At 35.2% G+C, this 17,270-nt stretch overlaps 1 protein-coding gene across 1 annotated transcript in view; it reads right to left on the bottom strand.

Annotated features, from left to right (window-relative positions):
• Window positions 1-17,270, bottom strand: part of KCNT2 (potassium channel, sodium activated subfamily T, member 2) — a 318,603-nt gene that overhangs the window by 11,280 nt on the left and 290,053 nt on the right. The window contains exon 26 of the mRNA XM_012650477.1: window positions 5,484-5,784. Within this exon, the coding sequence (XP_012505931.1) occupies window positions 5,484-5,784 (301 nt within the window). The remainder of the gene's footprint in view (window positions 1-5,483; window positions 5,785-17,270) is intronic.

Here is a 17,270-nt window from a genome sequence, read left to right as displayed (position 1 = left end):
CTGTGTATTGACCCAAAGGAAAAGAAATCATTATATACCTATCAAAAAGATACCTGCATTTGTATGTTTATTGCAGCACAATTCACAATTGCAAAAAAGAAAAAAAATGAAATCAACGTAAGTGTCCATCAACAGATAAATGGGTAAAGAAAATGTGGCATATGTACACAATGGAATACTATTCGGCCATAAAAAAGAGTGAAATAATGTCCTTTGCAGCAACATAAATGTAACTGGAGGCCATTACCTTAAGCATAAAACTCAGGAAGTCAAAGACTGCATGTTTTCACTTATTAAGTAGGAGCTAAATAATGTGTATACATAGATACAGAGTGTGGAATAATAGACATTAGAGACTAGGGAGGGTGGGAGGGTGGAGAATGGGTAATGAGAAATTACTTGACGGGCACAATGTACATTATCTGGGTAACAGATACACTAAAAGCCTAGACTTCATCACTATGCAATATATCCAGGTAACAACATTGCACTTGTACTCCTTAAATTTATACCAATGGAAAAAAAAAAAAAAATAAAAGCAATTTGCCTTTTCAAAAAATTAAAAAAATGTAAACATTCCTTATATTTGTACAGTTTACCATTAAATAGAACTTCTGTTATGGACTGAATTGCACCCCCTGCTAACCACCTATGTGACTGCATTTGGAGGTACAGACTTATAAAGTAATTAAGGTTACATGACATTATTAGGGTTGGGCCCCAATCTAACAGGACTGGTGTCCTTATAAGAAGAAGAGACACTGGGAGTGCGCGCACACACACACACACACACACACACACACAGAAAAGGCCATACGAGGACACAGCGATAAGGTACCATCCGTAAGCCAAAATGAGAGACCTCAGAAGAAACCAGCCTTTAAATACCATGATCTTGGAGTTTCGGCCTCCAGAACTGTGAGAACATAGACTTCTATAGCCATCCAGTCTTACTGCAGCTACAGTAGACTGATATAACTTCTAAAAATACATCATCATTGTATCGTGTATAATCGGAGAAACATTTCATACAATACAAAGGCTCTGAAACCAGACCACCTGCAATTCTGGATCTACCAGTTACTCACTCTGAAACAAGCAAATGATTTAATTTCTCTTAATTTCTCTGTGCTTAGTTTCCTCATCTGTAAAATGGGGATAGCAATAGTGCTATATCACTGGCTATTATTAGAATTAAATTATAATAAACAAATATTAAATATAATTTTAAATTAATATGTTAACATTAATATATGGTTCTTGGACTTAGTACCTGATTCACATCAAGTGCTATGTAAAGTTTATCTATTATTATTATAGCAGGCAGAATGAAGCTGTAAATTATTTTTAAGAAAACAATTGCATATGTGTGGTGGTGTGAAAGTGTCGGCATGCACAGATAGGGAAGCAGTGTTCCACACACAAAGAACAGCACATGGGAAGGCATGAGATGCTCTGGGTTAAGCCTCAGAAAGCATGTACCAGAGAATGGACTAAAATGAGCAAGGAAAATGTTAACTGGAGACAATGTTGAAAAGGCAATTGAAGGGCTTTACCCTTGGTCAGCAGTTTGAACTTTATTCTAAATGTAATCGGGAAACACTGAAAGCTTGTAAGAGGTGGGGGGTGGGGGCACTGCTGGTGGCATGTTCTGATTTTTTAAAAACTATATCTCTTTGGTCTGTGAGAAATAAACTTTGTAGGGAAGAATAAGTTTAGATTCAGGAATATTAGGTGCTTATCATGGAACAGAAACGCAGGTGAGAGATGATGGTAGCTTGGGAACAACAGAAATGGAGGAATTAGAAAAGAGGGAGGGAAAGAGAGGTAGAGATAGAGATGGATAAAGGGAAAGTGACGGGGAGGGGGAGAGAGAGAAAGAGATTGAGAGAAGGAGGCAGGAATGGAGGGAGATAATTTTAAGGTGGGAAATACCACTCCAGGTCTGAACATTAATGGGAAAAAGCAAGTACAAGAAATTAGTGCTATGTGAGAGAGCAGTATGTCTTTCTTTAGTCACTACAAAGGAATACCTTATCAAGGAAAATAATCTCAACTGTACAGTACTTATTTCTCCCACATAGTTCTAAAAATGCAAATAATTGGTAAGAGCACAACCTAGTGATGATTTCATTTTCTTTCACCTGAACAACTACCCACATTATGTGCTACCCACATATCAGACTGGTTAGTTTTACAGTGCTGACCTAATTTGCTCACATATTCAGTTTAATGCCAAACTATGTAAACTATGTTTATGAGTCCGACTATTTTGTGCATTTTTACTGAAATTTTAGGGGAGATGTGGGAGTGCTTCGAGATAAGAGTAAAAAAGTAATTCTATTTAACTAACCTCTGTTTAAAATGATTTTTATTACCTTTCAAAAATTTATAACTATTTTGTGATAGGCAAGATAAAATTTAAATAATAAAATAAGTGGACTCTCTTAACTTCCCTTCACATGAATATTCAGAAGTCAAGATTACATGAAACAATTAGCAAAATGAGTAGAATGATTTAGGGCAAAATTTTGGAAATAGCGAAATTGCAAATCTGCCACATGCCACTTCATCACACAATAGCTTCATACACAAAACAAGTTTTCGAGACTAAAGAAAAGAAGAAATTATTAAGAGTAAACGTGAGGTGATAATGTGAAGACATGGAAGATAGTTAGCTTGAACAAAGAAAGAGAAAAGATGAACACTACAGGGCGTGTTACACACGTATGCATGTGTGCATATGCAAACACATGCATGCGTGTGTATTTGTGTTAGGATAAGAGAAGAACACTTGTTTGTTCAGATGAGGAGCTAAAGGACAAAGATCAAGACCAAGGATTATGGAAGAGTGAGATTAGCCAATTGAATTTGATTTTGAGGGAGGAAGGAAGTAACAGAATCAAAAGTTCAGGAAAAGAATCCTTGCTTTTATCTGGAGCAAACAACTAATCTACGAAATTAATTTGAAAGAAGAAACATTCAAAAATAGGAAAATACTGAAAAAGAAGACTTCAGGCGTCTGTAGCCCTATCACATATTAAAACATTATTTTATTAATATAGAGCCTCTATAATTAAGACAGTGGATACTTCTGCCTGCATAAGCAGACAGATCATTACAACACAATAGAAAGTTTAGAAACAGACTCAATGACATCAATCAATATGAAAAATTAATAATTGCTTTAAAGCATTCATCTTCAGTGGAGATAATATTGCTATCAAGGGTGCAAAATTTGTTGGATTTTTTTGGATATGGGCAAAAAATCTTACTTTTTTATGTATAAAGTACAGATATACATACAATAGTCAAACAGACATGCATTTTATCTGCAGTATGAATTGAATGACACTCTGGGATAAGCACTTTATTATTCATTATCCCATTTGTCTTTCACAGCAAACCTACCATATAGGTATTATTACTTCCATTTCTCAGATAAGAAAATAGGCTCAGAGAGGTTAAATAATTCAACAAATCTATTATAGAATGTGAGTTCTATAAATGCAAAGGTCTTGTCTGACATGCTTAGAACTGAGGGCAACCCAATAATATCTGTTGAATGGATGAATTGTTGTGAGTTAGGAATAAGTAGAGAAGTCCAGAGGCTCATGATGTGTTAGATTCCAAATCTTGTTTTAATAATCACTATGTTATTAGAGGTGTCCAGTACATAGTTTTGGAATGGACTGATGGATCTATGGCTAGAGAGATGGACAGAATGAAGAGAGAGAAGAAGAAATAAGGAAAGAAAAAAGTGGACAGAATCCGTTCTTCCTTTCTGCAATAGTTAACAAACAATTAACAAATCCTAGAGAATAAATAATTCAAGGTACCCGATAGATGTTTCTTTATGAAAAACATAATATGATTTCTGATGATTCTCCCATGCAGTCGGCTTATGCATTTTTGTGTCTTTAAGAGTCAAACTTATCTACTGCTTACAGGACAGCCCATGGTCCTTAATGTTCATGAAAAGCAACTGGAACGTAGGTAAGCAATCATTCACTAGAACTTTTTAGTAAAAGAAAAAATTGCTAAATAACATCTAACAAAAGTATACACATAGAGGACTATAATCCTATAAGAAATATTATCATACTTAATGTCATTAAATTGGCTGATAGCTATTAGTGAATTTGTAAAATGAGGATCATTTTTTTCTTTTAATTTGCTTCTTCATGCAAGACATTAAATGTGGTTATATTAAAATCACTGGTCACAGGTGAATCTAGATTACATTTAAGTTATTGAAATATTATTATGAATTTCAACTACATAGGGAATCTTGACTCCAATGCATTTTAACTGTATGTTCTTGAGCAAGGTCTTTAAACTCTGAAAGTAAAATTTCTGAAGGGTAAAATGAGATACCTATCTAATCAGGGTTATAAGGAATAATGAGAAAACACAAATAAAGCACCTAGCATGGTTCCTGAAGTAGCACGCACAGCATGTAGCAGTTTATACATAGCATAGAATAGTAGGCAGTAAAAATGTTATTTTTCTTATTCCAAGAAACACAGGCAACTTCTCTTAACCTTTAATTCAATGATTAAAATTTCTTTCTATGAACACTGTCTCAAGTTGAGACTTTAATACTAAAGAAGAGGTGGGGTAAATATGAAATGCAATCTATTTTATTCTTAATTTGCATGGTACTGACACCGTCTTCAGTCCTGGTTTACCCAAGTAAATGAAACAAAATACTTAGTTATTTTTTTGTTTTCCTATGAGTTGACCAAATTTCATTTTAAAATAAAATTCATAAAGTGATAAAGGATATATTTTAAAGTTATCTTTGAATTCTTTACCTAAGTTGTGTCTGTATGGTCTATGGCAATCACAGATCAACATAGGAGCCTTGTAATTATTGAGACAGAGCTGCACTTTATGAGAGAAAGCACTATTTTGAGCTTCAAAATTAAAGCTTTTCAAGACATTTCGTTTCTGAATCATGGGAAACTAAACATATTTTATAAGAATATTTTGGTTCATCTATTGCTGGTACAACTAGTTACTTGCCAATGCCTCAAATTCATTCCATTTCAGAACCTAGACTAAGATGTATGTTGACATGTGTGTGTGTGTGAGGGAGACTTTGGAGCCAGACAGACCTGGACGTAAATCTCAGCTCTGCTGTTAACAAGCTAATTAGCAAGTTTTTTACCTAAAAAACTTACTTTCTTTACCTCTAAAATAGAAGCAGAAGGTTGGCTTGGAGTTTTTGTGAAAATTGAAATTAAGATAATTCATGTTATGGGTTCAGCACAGTGCCTGGCAGACAAAATAAATGCTTAAAATTTTTAGCATTTTATTATTATCATTTAAACTTTCTGTAGGAAATTAGACCTGTTGCTAATTTCCACAAACTGACCTGTGGAGAAAAATGCAATTCTTTACTAAATTAGAGCCAACTATGTAACTACCAATGGCAAGAAATCACAAGTCCACAAACACAGTAGTTTTAAAGAGCATACCATATCCCACTGTAGAAAGACCCAAGTGTTTCATTCTATTTTTCACAAGTTCAGCAAGCTCTTGTCTTTCTGACCTCCTGTAGAGGTTCAGTCGCTGCTGGGTTATTTTTTCAGCTGTTTTACCAGAGTGTTTTGGACCTTTTCTGCTCAGTCTTCGGGCCCACTGCATGCTCTTTCTCCGCAGCAAGGGGTGATCTGACTGGTCGCTGGACGTGGAGTTGCGGTGGTTGCTGCGGTGGTGCCCTTGTTCTTTGGAGTCTTTGGTGTCTTCCCACTCTTCCACGCTGATAGATATTTGAGACTTTAAAGGAAAGGGATATTGATAATTAGATATTTTAGGAATAATCATGGCCTGGGGTTGAAATAATATTCATTTGCTATTATCTTGGCATAGTTATATATCTACTCATGAGAGTTTTCACAGAAAGAGCAAAATCACCATCTTTGACTCTTTTATTACTAAAAATATTATCAGAAAATATGTTTTCTTGAACTTATATAAGAACCAGATAAAATATCTGCATCCTCTAATACAATTTTTTTATGAAAGGATTTACCTTTTTATGCATAAGGGCTTTCTTATCATAAATGACTACAAGCATATAGTTATTTGAAACATCCAAAAAACTAGATATTTTATTGAAATAAAGTCCATGTAATAGAGTTTTCTAAATATACTACAAGTATTTCACATTCAGTTTAAAAACCGTTATGATAATTGTTATATTTTTGGAATTTATTTATATTTTTAAAGGTTTTTAAATTATTGCTTTTTCTAAAGATGGCACTGGAATGAACTTTTTAAAATGAGATTTTTTTTATTCCCTCATATATCCCAGAAGAAAACAAAAATCAATTTTAACTCATGCATTTGATATTTACCATGTAAAATATTCTTCTGATTAAAATATTAAAACATATTTCAGAAACTGTTCTAAGTATTGTAAGTTAAAATATGTTGTAAACATTCATGTTTCACAAATGTATTGTAGAATCACAACTAAAACTTAAACCAGGCCATTCTCCATAGGAGGGAAAAACAATGAACAAAATCACAAAGTCTATCTTAACTCACTCTTTTACTACTAAATCTGATTTTTAAAGTAAGAAGTTCTCCTTTGAGCATAGGCCCTTAATAAGCAAAAGTTTACTATTTCAAATTTCTTGCTTTTCATCCTAGGAAGTCATATGAAATGCACCATGGATCAAAACAGAAAGTCTTACTTTCTAAAAACATACACATGCAAACGGACAACTTCCTGAATTCTATTGTACTTAAGAGCAGCACTCGTGAATCTGCTAACTGTGCTTCCCTTCTATGGATGGAAGCTTGAACTTCAGCTACAACATGCATGGCTTTTAAAATAATAGAATTTAAATTACCAATTTAAGTAAGGTCAGGAAGTAGATCCAATAAAATCCTTTAAAAGTGAATATAAATTATAGAGGCTCAGTCAATGCCTCACAAACAATTCCCAGTGGCAAGCTATGATAATATCTCACACTTAAATTCAACCAAAAATTCAAATATTCATCTACATCACTGTTTCAAAACAGTACTGTACCAGAGTGATATCAAAAATACTTTATTTAATCTTCATATCTTCATGATAAAAGAATACTGGATTAAAAATTTTTAGAAACCATATTCTATTTATCATAATTTAAGTTGGAAACAATAAAAGATTTTAATACTATGATTTTGCAATATGGATATTTTTAAAAAGTCTTAACAATCTATTTTCACCTACTTGATACCATACTGAAAATCTTCCTCTGTGAAAGTAAAATACATAAACTCTTCAGTAATATCTACCATCAATAAACAATATCAATCTTTATTCAGTAGTTTACATGTACTTTGTAGTAAAAATGAAAATATATAAGTTCATTCATATTTAGATGCTAGCAGAATTTAATCACAATCCTTTGTCCCTCTTTCTAATCATAGGTCCCTGTGAGTAATAGTTTGATTTCCTATAAATATGTGCAAATAGTAATATTGCCAGACCAAATACTCAAGATGTTATGTTCATCTAATGTCACTTATAATTGAAGTCACAGTACTATAAGCTAATTAAATATTTTAAGGGGAACGGTGGGGATTCACTTCTCTTCTAGGCAGGGGATGAAACATTGTCTTTGTGAATCTTTCCTTTAGTCATTGTATCAGGCATCATGTAAAGTATACATCTAAAACATGAGTCAGCTAAAACCTGTGATTACATTCTCTAAGCAATATTAAATACCCTATTTATCATTGTTTTGAATTCTTCAAGGAAGGAAATATTATGGTTCATACATAAAATCCATAAGAATTGCAAGTCCTTTTTAAAACTAATTCCATAAAATAAGTAGTATCTGTTTGTAAACTTCACTTTAACTAAAGAAAAAAGGAATGAGAAGAATTTGGAGATTCGTTTTAAGAAATCCAAATCCCAAACAAATAGATTGTTCTTTACATGTTTGGAATTTGCATGCCATTTTCCCATTCTTTCAACATGATATAATAAAAAGTATATTGAATTTTTGTGTATTAACATACACAAATTTGAGTGCAATTTCAGATGTTTCCTAGCTTCGTCCCTATAAAAAACTGCATGACGTCTGTAAAATGTGAAAATAATAAAACCTATCTTTCTACCTCGTAGAATCATGAAAATTCATATAACATTAATATATAAAAAAACCATTTGTGTGTGTGTGTGTGTGTTTTAAAAGGAAGTCCATTATAAATATACTTTCCTGATATCATTTCATCCTCTGGTTGTAATTCTCTTGTGTTTTGATTATGCCATCATGATGCGGTAGAAATAGTGCAGTGCTGGGACACACAGTGGGGCCTTCGTAGCAGGATGTTTTCTTGAACTTAGAGTGATAGAATGGTTTAAGCAAGGATTTTAGCAACAAATAGACATGGGTTTAAATAATAGTTCCACCACTGACTAGCTTTGTATTCTCGTATATGTAATTTAAACTCTCTAAGATTATTCCCACTTCCCTATCTGAAAAATGATCATTACACTGTTACTTTGCCTACCAAGTTTTCCTGAGGACACAGAAGGGACGATGCATGAAAAGTGCACACTGTGATGTCTGTCTTAGAAAGATTCCTTGGTTAAAGTTTAGCGAATCTAAAGAAGAGAAAAAGTTTTAAAGTGAAAGTGAATGTTTTTTATTCTGCACTTTTTCAATGAATTATTCTGTACTGTTTCTATGAATAACTAGAGGACTCTCACTTTTTTGTATTTTTATTGTCAGAGGCCTAATATAATCATTAACTTGAAAAATCAAAATTTAATACTAATGTTTGTGAGAGTCAACAAAACAGATACTCGTATTTGAAACTCAGACTTGGGGGGGAGGGAGGGGCAAGGGCAACATATGTAACCTAAACATCTGTACCTCATGATATGCTGGAAAAAACAAAAAAAAAAACAGATACTCGCTTATTTTTTTTTTTTTTGAGACAGAGTCTCACTGTTGCCCGGGCTAGAGTGCCATGGCGTCATCCTAGCTCACAGCAACCTCAAACTCCTGGGCTCAAGTAATCCTTCTGCCTCAGCCTCCCGAGTAGTTGGGACTACAGGCATGTGCCATCATGCCCAGCTAATTTTTTCTATATATATATTTTTAGCTGTCCAGCTAATTTCTATCTATTTTTAGTAGAGACGGGGTCTCACTCTTGTTCAGGATGGTTTCGAACTCCTGAGCTCAAACAATCCGCCCGCCTCGGCCTCCCAGAGTGCTAGGATTACAGGAGTGAGCCACTGCGCCCGGCCGATACTTGCATATTTTATATGAAATGTGTCTTGGAATGTGCGTCTATATACACATATACGTGTGTGTGTATTTTTACACACACACATATATATACAGTTCAGTATGGAAATGAAAAATTCATATAGCTGCTCCAAAAATTTTCATGCAGATTTTAAATATTATCATTTTCTAAAAGTTATATTACTTACCAAATTTAATATTACTGAAACAAAGCTAAAATGTCTCTTCTCCTGAATGATAACTGAGAACTTAATAAATGAAAAATATTTCTCCTGCCTAAAACAGCTTGATTACATTATGGTTTTCAGAAAGACAGAAAGTCTCAGATTCACAAAATATATCTAACACTCTTTTCCACACTCACACACACACACACATCAAAATGACAATTCAACTTGTTCTCAATTTTTTATCAAATAGTTATTCATGTTATAGTTTATTGAACGATCTACAGAACAAAGTAATATTTTAAAATAAATTCACCTAGTAGTTTAAAACTGAGAGTAACGGGGATTCCTAACTCCCTTAAGAATTGTTTTATAGGCCGGGCGCGGTGGCTCACGCCTGTAATCCTAGCACTCTGGGAGGCCGAGGCAGGCGGATCGTTCTGAGCTCAGGAGTTCGAGACCAGCCTGAGCAAGAGCGAGACCCCGTCTCTACCAAAAAATGGAAAGAAATTAATTGGACAGCTAAAAATATATGTAGAAAAAATTAGCCGGGCATGGTGGCGTGTGCCTGTGGTCCCAGCTACTCGGGAGGCTGAGACAGTAGGATTGCTTGAGCCCAGGAGTTTGAGGTTGCTGTGAGCTAGGCTGATGCCACGGCACTCGCCCCAGGCAAGAGAGTGAGACTCTGTCTAAAAAAAAAAAAAAAAAAAAAGAATTGTTTTATAGGCTTCATAATACTCTAAAGTGTGCTACCTGATTTATGATTGAAGACATTCGATATTACTGCTAAAGAAGAAAGCAAAAGAAAAATGAAATCACTGAAGATGTGTTAGCTTAACATTTTATACAAGAATTCATATCTAATGAATTCATATCTAATGTTTTCCATTAAAGAAAAGTTAAATTATAAGAATACTAGAGAGAGCATCTAAATTTAAATACATATGAGCCATGGCTAGTGACCTTGAGTCCGCGCGAAACTTCTCAGTAGCAAAAAAATAATCATCTGCATAGAGATGTTTCACCAATTTTTACAAGCTCAGTTTACTATGTGCATGTAGTCTGTGATCTAAGCAGAGATAGAAAATAGTTATATTGCTTTTTGATGTATTTTCAACTTATTTTCAGAATCACAGAAATGACTAGAGAATCTCATAGTCTGAAAAAATCCTGAATTTGAAATCAAATAAATAAGCTGTATTTCCATCCACATCAGGATAATGTTTCATAATCTTGAGCAAATCACTGAGATTTTTGTAAAACGATGATAATAATACCTACCCTGGTTTTCATAACAAGAAAACACAAAAGTTATGAGAATCTAGTATCAAATTCTAAAATAAATTCTAAAACCAAATTCACTAAAAAAAATTCAGGTTCACATAACAACATTTTTAAAGCCAATAATTTGGTGGAATAATGAAAATCATCTTAATCTCTTGACTTCACTTTCCATATCTAAAAATGAGATATTTCTTCCATGTGGTCTCCCAGGTATCTTTCAGTTCTGTCCATAATTCTATGAATATAAGATTTACTCATAGTAGGTAGAGCTTCCATTACCTCACCATTCTAATCCTATGACTTCTAAGTCAAAATTTATGTTTATGTCCAAGTGAAAAAAAATTCAAGTTCTCTATGAAGAGACAACATTAAATAATCCAGAAATTTATACTGTTTTCCACTACTGTCTAACAGAGTACTCCCCCACCTCCGCTCTCTCCCATATTTACTTCCTACCCCTCGTTTATTGTCTGTAAAAGAAAACCAAACGTAGTCACGTCTACATTTCTGGTTAGCTGTATCTCCTTTTTGTGATTTGCTCTTTCTAAACTTACACACAAACTTGCACATTCACACATCTTTGCGTGATTTGGTTTTCCTGCTCTGTGTGTCTGTGTGTGTGTGTTTAATTAAATGTCTACTTTCTATTATGCTCATACTTTGTCTTTGTGGAATTTGAAAACTAGCTAATTTACTGTCTTGGCAATTTTTTCTCATCCTGATGATGATTTTTTTCCCTGAACTTTCAAAACTGTCATTGAGAAACAACTTGTTTAGAGGGGCTTCAATTTCCTAATGCTTTCCTACTGTTTAAGCCCAGAAAAATCTTACTTTTTGCTCCTGCTTTAGGATCTTGCGCACTAATATCACGTGCAAGATCCTAACTATGTGCTGGCTGTGTGCGTTAAAAATTTATCTGTGTTAAAAAGAACAAATTGAAAAGAGACTTTGTCATTGTTTTTATTGTTTGTCTCACTAGAGTTCTAGTGAAATAATTCATAAATATGTATTAATGGATGTACATTATTTACTGATTTTTCAACACATAATTAGGAATTTAATTATTGTCTATTAGTTCAAGATATGAAAATGTATTCTTCCTGTCACAAACAGTCTGACTTCATTTTTGATGTTTAACTGCTGACAGCTTTCAAACCCCAGTGCTCTTCCTTTTCCTTCTGCCCCATAGATGGGCAAACTGGTAAGAAAGCCTGAGAGTTCCTGGCTCAAACCATGTAAGTCCCAGCCTAAGTCAAAGAACCCTTACTCCAGCTCCAACCCTAATCACAATAAAAGCCAAGCAAGGTTCTTTGCCCTGCTCTTTCTAGTCATTTTTTGACCTAGTTGGGAGCCTGCCGCACTGTTTACAGAAAGCCCCGTTATGTGAGTTATATGAGCCATAGGCCTGTCCTATACCCTGTGGTCGATGTGTGGAATCATCAGTCAACACCTGCATGGGAGTCTGGCCGGTGGTGGAGCACAGCCCGTCTTTGAAGGGTGCTCTCAATCAGCGGCACAGCAAGCAAGGTGTCAGGCAACGACCACCACCCCTGCGGGGCTTTCTTCTTACGCTTTGTCTTGTTGACTGGCTGTGCTGCCTTCAGACAAGCATGCTTTGTGAGTTGTGTTTCTGCTGACTGGCAAATTTATACTTTGAGCTGAGCATCTTGCTAAGTCTTGTAAACTTCTGTTTAGATCTAAACACAATTGGGAATTTCAATAACGGTTATTTAGGGACTGGAGTTTGGGAATGTCCCTGTGTCATTTGTCCCAGCCCACGCCTATCCCTTTGTGCTTCACATTGAATCATGTGTGTATGATCCAGTAAGAAACGTGATCCCTTGGCCAACTAGGGAGTCCCTTGGAATCAACTGAGTTAACAGCACCATTATTAAATGTGACGAAGCTTGCTGGAGAATGGCTGCTTTTGATCGCTTAAGAGGACAGCCCTGATCAAAAACAGGCTCCAAGGGTCACCATGATTGGCCAAACTCTGGAATCATTTCAGCACTGGATGCCTCAATGACACTAGGCCCCACTGGCACATTTGTGCAGACTCGTGGGACACTGCCCGTGGTCTGGCTCTCTGGTCCGGCCAGTGACAGCAACAGTTCTGTGTCCAAGGTCGACCTCTGCGAGGTAAAGAACTCTGGCAGTCTGTCACCTCACAGATTCACGAAATAAAGTGAAGGCCACACACATCTTCACACTTACTAAAACCGTAATACGAGTCTCATCAAAACAATCTTTATCCCCTTGAGAATTGCAGACATCATGAAAAGTGACCAAGATACACATTTCACTTTTTCAAGATACACAAAACTGTGCTTTTGAACAAGGCATTCAAGAGAACCTTCATCTTCCTGCTAACCACAGGCAACAAGCCTCATAGATCATCAGAATGGCTTATTTAAACACGTTTGAATTCTATTAAATCAGACAAGTAACATTTTAGTCCTATGTCAAACATCAGCGGTGAACTGTAACAGAGTCTGACCCATTTTTATGTTTGGATACAATAATGAAAAGATAGATGTACTTTAGCTGTAAGCCCCTAATTTCAGGTTTTATATCTCAATACTCTCAGTCAGAGAGTAGTAAGTAGAAGAAAAGTGAGAAATTAAGAATATGGCTATAGGTACATATATATAATATACATATGTATCTCTAAAAATGGATTCTCATGGAGGCCAAAGAGAAAAGTATTTTCCATGGAATGGAATGGGTGATGGAGACTGTCAAATAGTTATCATTATAGCTTTTTGCCCCTCTAATATTTATGCCATAAATAATATCTGTTGTTACAGAGACACTGAGGAGGAGAATTAAGAAAATTTATTAATTTATTTAGGACCATAGCAATGTCTATGGTGGGAGTTTTCAAATATAGGTCATGAATCTTCCGTTCATACAAGTATTGTAGAGGTTACTGGTGATCTTGAGAAGTGAATTTTCTAAATTACAATTTGAAATATTTAAGGTTTAAGATCCTTCTCTAAAGTATTCATAAGTCTTTTGAGTTGCGCTCAGAAATATATTTTAAGTATTTAACGATATTGCCTTAATTTTATCCTGTTTCTACATCATATGGCCACTAACATTGTTTTTTGTTGTTTTTCTTATGAAATTAGGTGATTTCCACCTTCTTTCACTATGAAATAGTGGAATGATTTTATCTTCTCTAAAGGAATAGCATCTCTTTTCTCCAGAAATAATGCATGTTTTAGAAATAATACGATCAGCATCAGAATTATTATTGCTATACATTTTGTAACTACTTTTTTGTGTCTCAAAACATTTCTTTACTTATCTAATAGTTACTTGATACTGACTACAGTGTTTCAAGGCTGTAGCATCTGATAGTTCAGAATCAAATTCTGGCCCAAATCAAAACTGATTTCATTAACTTTTGATTTAGGAAAAGAAAAAGTGGTTTTCCCTAACCAAAGGATTAATTTTATGTCTAGAAATCGCCAAATATAAGGACATATTTACTTTCTACACAAAATGTTTTTTTAAGTATATATGCTTAGGTTTGTACATATTATACATGTTTATATATGTTTCTAAAGAATATTATTATATTTGTCAATAGCTTTAGATTCCAAAATTCACTTACAAACAGACAAAATAAACAAATAGAAGAGCACTGAATAAACGCACAAATTCAACATACCCACAAAGGCAATCACATAGTTTACATTATTAGAATTATGGTTTTACTGCCATTTCTGTCACTTTAACAGAACTATCATTTTTTTTTCCAGAATTACAAGAATATGTAGCCTATAGCAATGCTTTCGTTATGCACGTATGTGTGTAGACATGTATGTGTAGACCCTATTCACTGTAGGTAGCCCAGGGAGCCATCACTCGATCATCTCCAGCACATCACAGTCCAGGAGAAAGATCCTAATGAAGGGAGACGGCAGAAAAGGGAGGTCGGGAGAGCCTAAGGGCAGCCATTTTAGCCGATACCAGGCCCCAACCACCGTGAACAAGGAAGTCACCAGCAAGTAGCTGGCCCATGACCACCCGAAGATGGGTCAATTACCATGCCAGATACCTTACAAACTGTCTGCACTTACCATTCTGTGACAGCAGTTTATGATTAACCTTTATGGCCTGACCACAAGATAATGCTGGTCATGCATGGAGTTTTCCTAATGGGGTTTTTGAACACATAAAAAAGTTACCATTGCCCCACAAGGGGTCTCCCTCCTGTTTGGGAAAGGACCCCCACTCTGTTTACGGAGTAGGATTTGTTGTCTGTCTCTCAATAAACTTCCTGTTGCTAGTTGGCTTGCTCTTGAATTCTTTCCACTGAGAAACCAAGAACCCACTTGGAGAGTTCAGCGGGCTTTCCTCCCTTCCTTGGTGCACCCCCTGCATCAGTCCTATGTATAAAGTTTTCAAAAGCTAGTACAGTGATTCTAATATGAATACAGCACCTCCCCTACCATGGCCCAAGCATTTACAACACACACACATACACACACACACACATACATACACTCAATCTCTTTCTCCTTTACAGCATTTGAGAACCAATGGATAAATGAGTCTGGGGAAAGAAAATTTCTATGTTATACTCAATGCCTTAATTAAAGAACAGAAACAATGATATAAGACCTGGTAAAATACAAGTGTTTTTATTCTTATGTGAAGGATCTACCTAAAACAGTACTACTGATCCAAATATACCATTGCTAATGGATCACTACTGCCTTATGAAGACCTGAGTGACTTAGGTCAATGTTATAATTTTCTATTCAGTTCTTATCTTGTAGACTCTACCAGCCATTTGACAAGGATCTGTGATTAAAGGCTTCCTTTGCTTCCTTTGGCAATGGAAGAATGCTCTCCATACAGTTCAAGATGTTAAATGGAAGAAAGCCATGACTGAAGTTAAATTAAATCAAATAGACTGGCTGCATTAAATAGCCTCTTGTTACTGTGTGCCAGGGAGGCTCTTATTAAGTTAAAATAAGTAAATACTAAAAGTAAGAAATGCTTTTCTGGGGTTGAGAATGAACAAGATTAAAAATCAGTAGAACTAGAAAATATTAGAAAAATAATTATAAAATAAGGGAATAAAAAGATTCAAGAAAAAAATGTTTATGAGAAAGTAAATTACAGATGAGCTCAGACTCCTATTGTATGTGACACACACGTGCACGTGTGTGAGTTAGAATGTGCTGGAAGTTAGTGAACATGTCTAGCTTGATTAATATTATAAGGCATTTATTTACATTACAGAAATACCTTATACACTTTATTTATAAATTGAGTCTATCAACATGAATATTTTCTGAGGCAGTGTCATCTACTCAAAAATGATGAGGCAGTGAAGAACGAACCATGAAGTAAGATGTATGTTACTGCATGTACTTTGCAGCAGAATTACTTGCCATTAGCTCTGAGCTATTAAATATTTACTTCACACATTTCTGCCTTTTTCTAACTTGTGAAGTGATAAAAATATGTTCCCTATGTAATGTTTACTCTGTTACCTATTAAGGGTAGCCCAAGTTCACATCAGCTTCTAGAAGGAGGGGCTGAGATTTAAACCCTGATCATCCTGTTCCAAGCCCAGTGCTCATTTGGTCTGGCAAAATAATTGGATAAATGATTTGTACCAGCAACAGAACAGGGGGATCAGTAAAGAATGGCTACAGCATAGACTAGCTTAAAATTGAGCAAGAAGAAATTTGACTTGAAATAGTAGGCATCAAACACACACTATATAGATTCTTCATCATGTGAGTGAAGAAAAATGATCATTATTCTGCTACACTATGCAGGATATTAAAGGGAAAAGAGTTTTGACACATTAAATGCACCAAGAGGTAATTAAATCAAAGAATAGGCATGAAGTTTTCATTTCAGCTTTCTAAAAAATCTGTTTACTGATGCATTCCAAGTACCTGGATGGGTGCCTGTGGTACCTATTACTCAATAAATATCTGTAATTCTGGAAGATAATAAGACAGAGAGGATTCTGTAGATAAAGATCATGTATTTGTTTTTAATGTTAGGGAATTAGGACAGCTAGGGCTGAAAACACAAATTTGCCATCCATCAACATAGAGGTGAATGTTGAAACCACAAGCAGCAATGAGCGTTCTTAGGCAATGTGTATAAAAACAGCAAAAAAAATATAAACCTAGCCTTTGTAAACCTGTGGTTAGGGTTCAAGTCTGAATTCCCATGTTGATTCTCAAACAAAGCATATGGGAACCTCAAAGCAGATGATGGAAAAGAGAGGTGTCCAGAAATTGGTAGAGGCTGCAATAGTGAAACTTAGTGATTAAAAACAGTCATCAGGTGTCGGGCAGGAGGAAGGGGGAAGGAGGGAAGGGGGATATTCACACCTAATGGGTGTGGTGCACGCGGTCTAGGGGATGGACGCACTCGAAGCTCTGACTCGGGTGGGGCAACAGCAATATATGTAACCTAAACATTTGTACCCCATAAAATGCTGAAATAAAAAACAAACAAACAAAAAAAAACAAGAGTCTCTGGTGTCAGATAATAATAAATTCTAAACTCA

The sequence above is a fragment of the Propithecus coquereli genome, unplaced genomic scaffold (genome assembly GCF_000956105.1).
Source record: "Propithecus coquereli isolate 6110/MARCELLA unplaced genomic scaffold, Pcoq_1.0 Scaffold328, whole genome shotgun sequence".
Taxonomy (NCBI): domain Eukaryota; kingdom Metazoa; phylum Chordata; class Mammalia; order Primates; family Indriidae; genus Propithecus; species Propithecus coquereli.
The sequence above is the reverse complement of the archived record's forward strand: the minus strand, read 5'-3'. Positions and strand labels throughout refer to the sequence as shown.